Genomic DNA, 4,778 nt, shown 5'->3' with positions numbered 1-4,778 from the left:
CTCGTTTTAACAGAGGTGGGAAGTCACCTACAGGGGGAAGGTGGAGAGTTTTCCCCTAAATCTCGGCTCTTCTTGCGGTCCTGCCGCTGCATCCATTGTCACAGACACTCGCTCCCAGCACCGCTGTCCCTGTTACACAGCCGGTTTTTTAACCGATTTCTCAGCTCCTGCCTCATCCCCCTCTCCGACCCCGGGTGCACCGAGCCCCGGGACCGAACCCCACAGCTTTACCGGGGAGGCTGTAGGGGGGTCCCGGCCATCCATCCCATGGCGGGGGCCGCTCCCTCCAACTTTCCGGCAGCCAAACCTCAGCGGGCGCCCCCCCCTTCCCTCCTCCTTCTCCGCCTTGCAGCCCGCTGCCCCCTGAGCTGCTCTGCCCCTGCCCGGAGCGGAGGGACAGGGCGGAGGGGTCGCGGTCCCCGGGGTGCGGGACGGGACGGGACGGGACGGGACGGGGGAGCCCCGGGGAACCGGGGCGGGGGAACCGGGGCGGGGGAGCCGGGGCGGGGAGGTGCTGCCGGCCGGCGGCGCGGGGCCTTCCGCCGTGATTGGCAGCGGCTGACAGTGAGTGGCAGCCCCGCCATGGAAACCCGGGAGCCAATCTGCCGAGCCCGGCAGCAAATCAGCCGCTCCCGCAGCAGCGCGGCGGCGGCGCGGAGCTGGGCTTGTGCCTTTTCTTTTTTTCCCTTTTTTTTTTTTTTTTCCCTTTTTTTCTTTTTTTTTCCCCCCTTCCCTCCCTCCCCCCCCGCCCGCCCTCCCCCCCCCCCCCCCCCCCCCGCTCCATCCTCCTCCGCCTCGCCCCTGCCCACCGCCCCCAGTCGCCGGAGCCGCCGAGCGCTCCCCATCGCCTCTCCGCCCTCCACCGTCCCTCCCGCGGCAGCTCCAGCCGGCGCCGGAGGAAGGAGGCAGAACCGGAGCGAGGGGCGGCCGCCGGGGCCGCTGCCCCCTTCCCCGCCGCGGGGGTGTGCGCGGCGGCGGCGGGCATCGCCGGGGGGTGCGCGGAGCGCGGAGCGGAGCCCGGCGCCGCCTCCATGTTCCAGCTGCCCATCCTCAATTTCAGCCCGCAGCAGGTGGCCGGGGTATGCGAGACCCTGGAGGAGAGCGGGGACATCGAGCGCCTGGGGCGCTTCCTCTGGTCCCTGCCCGTGGCCCCCGCGGCCTGCGAGGCCCTCAACAAGAACGAGTCGGTGCTGAGAGCCCGGGCCATCGTGGCCTTCCACACGGGGAACTACCGGGAGCTCTACCACATCCTGGAGAACCACAAGTTCACCAAGGAGTCCCACGCCAAACTGCAAGCCCTCTGGCTGGAAGCGCACTACCAGGAGGCGGAGAAGCTGCGGGGCCGACCCCTGGGGCCGGTGGACAAGTACCGGGTGAGGAAGAAGTTCCCGCTGCCCCGCACCATCTGGGACGGCGAGCAGAAGACACATTGCTTCAAGGAGCGGACGAGGCATTTGCTGCGGGAGTGGTACCTGCAGGACCCTTACCCCAACCCCAGCAAAAAGCGGGAACTGGCTCAGGCCACGGGACTTACCCCCACGCAAGTGGGCAACTGGTTCAAAAACCGCAGGCAAAGGGACAGGGCAGCAGCCGCCAAGAACAGGTAAGGTGCTGCCCGTCCCGTCGGGGCTCAGCCCCCCCCCCCCCCCCACACCACCAAAGGGAGGCTTCGCCCCCGCCCGCCGGGGCCGGGGGGCTGCGGGGGCCGGTGCGGGGCTGCCGGCAGAGGCAACGCGGCCCCGGCGCTGCCCGCCAGCCCCGCCTCGGGGGACGGGGAGAGGTAACCCGGGAAGTTTCTTCCCGGGAAATACAGCGAGATCAAGTAGGAGCAGCGGGAAAACCCTACGGCTTTTTTTTTTTTTTTTTTTTTTTTTTTGCCTTTTTTTTTTTTTTCTTAATTATTTTTAATGGGGAGAAGGAGAGACACCGCCCGGGCGCGGCGGCCGGCGAAGCTGCCGTGACCCCGGCACGACCTGGCGGCAGAAGGACCGCATCCAGCGGCGTATAAGGGGAGAGACCCCCCCCCCCCCCTCCTTCAAAGTTTTGCCCGGACGTATAAATACCAATTTTATACATGTCCACCTGGAGCAGAGCCGGCAATGCCCCTCTGCGGGCCCTGCTCCATTGCAGAGAGCCGCCTTGCCCTAAACCTCCGCCGGCGCCAGCCGGGAGCGTTTCTTGGGTAATTGTCTTATTTCTCTTCTCCTCTACTTATTATTATTATTATTTTTTAATCTTAAAGACCAAAACGCGGCTTTAAATGAGCGGTGTTACCCCGGCACCAGGGACAACCAGCAGACGCCCCGGGAAGCCGGGAACGGAGCAGGGTCTCCCCGTTATCTCCTCTCCGGGAGCCCGGGGCGGTCGCTCCCGCCGGTCACCCCTCCGGCCCCTGCGCACCGCCGGGCGGCCGCACGTCGGGGGAAGGGGTGCCGTCACCCGCAGCCCCTTTTCATCGACGGAGAGGGAAGATGTAAGGGCCTGCTGGAGGGGAACCGCCGCCCGGGAGATGCTGCGGGCAGTTGCCGACCCCTCGGATGAGGCCCGGTTTGGGGACAGGCCGCGGAGGGCAGCCGGACCGCGCCCCCGACCCCGGCTGGCCCTGGGGTGGGCACCCAACCCCTCAGGCAGAGTCGCCAGACTGGGCTAACTGGTGTGAGCCGGAGGTGGGCGCAAGCGGCGTCGGGGGGGGGGGGTGCCTCGGAGGAGGGTGAGGGGGAAGCGGGGGGCTGCCGGGGGGGGGGGGGTCCCCCGGGCGGCGGAGGGCCGGGCGGTGATGCTGTGTGTGTGCCGGTTCCTTGCAGGCTACAGCAGCAGGTCCTCACGCAGGGCTCGGTACGTTCGCTGCAAGCGGAGGAGGAGAGCGGCGGGGAGGCGGTGGGGGCCGCCTCCAGCCCCGCAGCCAGCCTCTCCAGCAAAGCGGCCACCTCCGCCATCTCCATCACATCCAGCGACAGTGAATGTGACATCTGACGCCACCGCCATGACAAACCGGGGGGGAGCGGGAGGTCCGGCTAACCGGTGCCTGCCTCCCTGCCTGCCGACACGGCCGGAGCAGCTGGGCTTGCGATCGCCCGGCCGCCGTCGCCAAAGCCGGGGTACGGGGCTCTTTCTCCCCAGCCACACGCCGCCCGCCCGCGCCTCCCTCCCAGTCCCGCAGCAGACTGCATTAAAAAACGTGATAAAAGTCGTTGTCGCCTTTATTTCGAAGGATTTGCAGAATTGATGCCTGAAAAAGAAAATAATTAAAGAAAGTCCAGAAAACGTAAAAAAAAAAAAAAGAAAAAAGAAAAAAGAAAAAAGAAAAAAAAAGAAAACAAAAAACCCGAATGCCAAGTTGCAAAATGTCTGAGCGCCTGCCCTTTTCCCGCGGGGATGTTTCATGTTGAAAAGACGCTGTTCTTTTGGTTGGGTTTTGCTTTACTTTAAAGGGTTTTTTTATATATATATATAATGTTTATTTACTTATTTAAGGGATTGCTATGGTAGATTTTTTTCTATTATTATTATTAATTATTATTATTTTTGGCTTGTTCTCTATGTGCACAGGTGACTTGTAGAGCATGTGCAGGACGAAACTGTATGAAGCAGCCTAAAACCATAATAAAATATTTGGTGAACGACCCTCGCATCTGCTTTGAAATGACGGTGTCGGTCTCAAGCCCGCCAGTTTACGCAGAGCAGATCTCCGAGGCCACGGGTATTTCAGCAGCAGCTCGGCAGGAACCGAAATAGCCGGGTCCCCGGGACCGGGGGTGATGTTTTTGCGAGGCAGGGAGCCGGGGGGAGCCGGGCCGAAGCGAGGGGAGCGGGGCCGGGGCTGGCGGAGGGTGCGGGTGCCCGGGGAAGAGAAGGAGAAGGCATCGCTGCAGCTTCTCCTCTCTCAAGGGCTGAGGCTTTTGGGATTATCGGCGGCGAATTTTCGGACAGGGACGAGGGAAAAGGAAGGGAAAACAAAAAAGGAGGGGCAAAAAAAAAAAAACCAACAAAAAAAAAAAAAAAAAAGGAGGAGAGAAATGGTTGGGGACAGCGCAGCCGGGGAAGCCCTCACCTGGCAAATGCAAGGAGAAGATGGGGAATGAACAGCTCTCCATGCCCGGGAAGGGCCGGATCGGGGGCGAAATAACACCAAATCCCAGCCCCGCGATGTGCCAGGGGCTGTCCCCTCCATCCGCCTCCCTCCTTTTGTTTTGCGGCGGTTTTGCTGGAGGAGACCAAACGCCAGGTCCAAGGAGCGTGCTAAGCTTTTTCCCCCAGCAGAAGGATTTTATATTATACAATTTGACATTGATCTCTAAATCGCCTGAGCTGTGCTTTTTTTGTCTGCTCGGTCTCATCGCGTTTACTTCCCTGTCCTCAGAGAGATGCCTCCCCAGTAAGCTGATTGCTCGGCTCGTTTTATTTAGCAGCCCCAGCCTTGCATCGGGGGAAGCCGGGCAGAGCTAACCCGCAGCGGCTGCGAGCAATGCCCCGGCCCCTGCTCGGCTCCGGCTGCCCTGCAAAGGCACGCAGGCGGCCGGGGGGGTCCGTGGGGGTGGGCACGGGGGCCATTTCAGCTCCGTGATAGATTAATTCAATCGTGCTGCCTTTTATCCAGAGGTATATTCCTGCCTCGGCGCTGGCTTTTCCCCTAACTCAACGTTTAAAGCCTGGAAGGCGTTGGCACCGCCGATGTCTAAATTTACGTTTCATCCCCAATGCATGTGCCTGGCTTTTCCTTACAGACCATCCCAGGGACGAGGCAGGGAGCAGGTATTTATTAGCTGGTTTTTAAGTCC

General features: G+C 61.9%; 1 protein-coding gene across 1 annotated transcript; it reads left to right on the top strand.

Annotated features, from left to right (window-relative positions):
• The first annotated feature begins 785 nt into the window (after positions 1–785).
• SIX6 (SIX homeobox 6) lies at positions 786–3,256 on the top strand. The gene is made up of 2 exons (XM_049828440.1): positions 786–1,603; positions 2,805–3,256. The coding sequence occupies exons 1-2, from the start codon at positions 1,032–1,034 to the stop codon at positions 2,971–2,973; spliced, it is 741 nt and encodes a 246-aa protein (XP_049684397.1). The 5' UTR covers positions 786–1,031; the 3' UTR covers positions 2,974–3,256.
• Positions 3,257–4,778: the final 1,522 nt, after the last annotated feature.

The sequence above is a fragment of the Accipiter gentilis genome, chromosome 25 (assembly GCF_929443795.1).
Source record: "Accipiter gentilis chromosome 25, bAccGen1.1, whole genome shotgun sequence".
Lineage (NCBI taxonomy): Eukaryota > Metazoa > Chordata > Aves > Accipitriformes > Accipitridae > Astur > Astur gentilis.
This window is presented reverse-complemented; position numbering and strand designations above follow the sequence as displayed.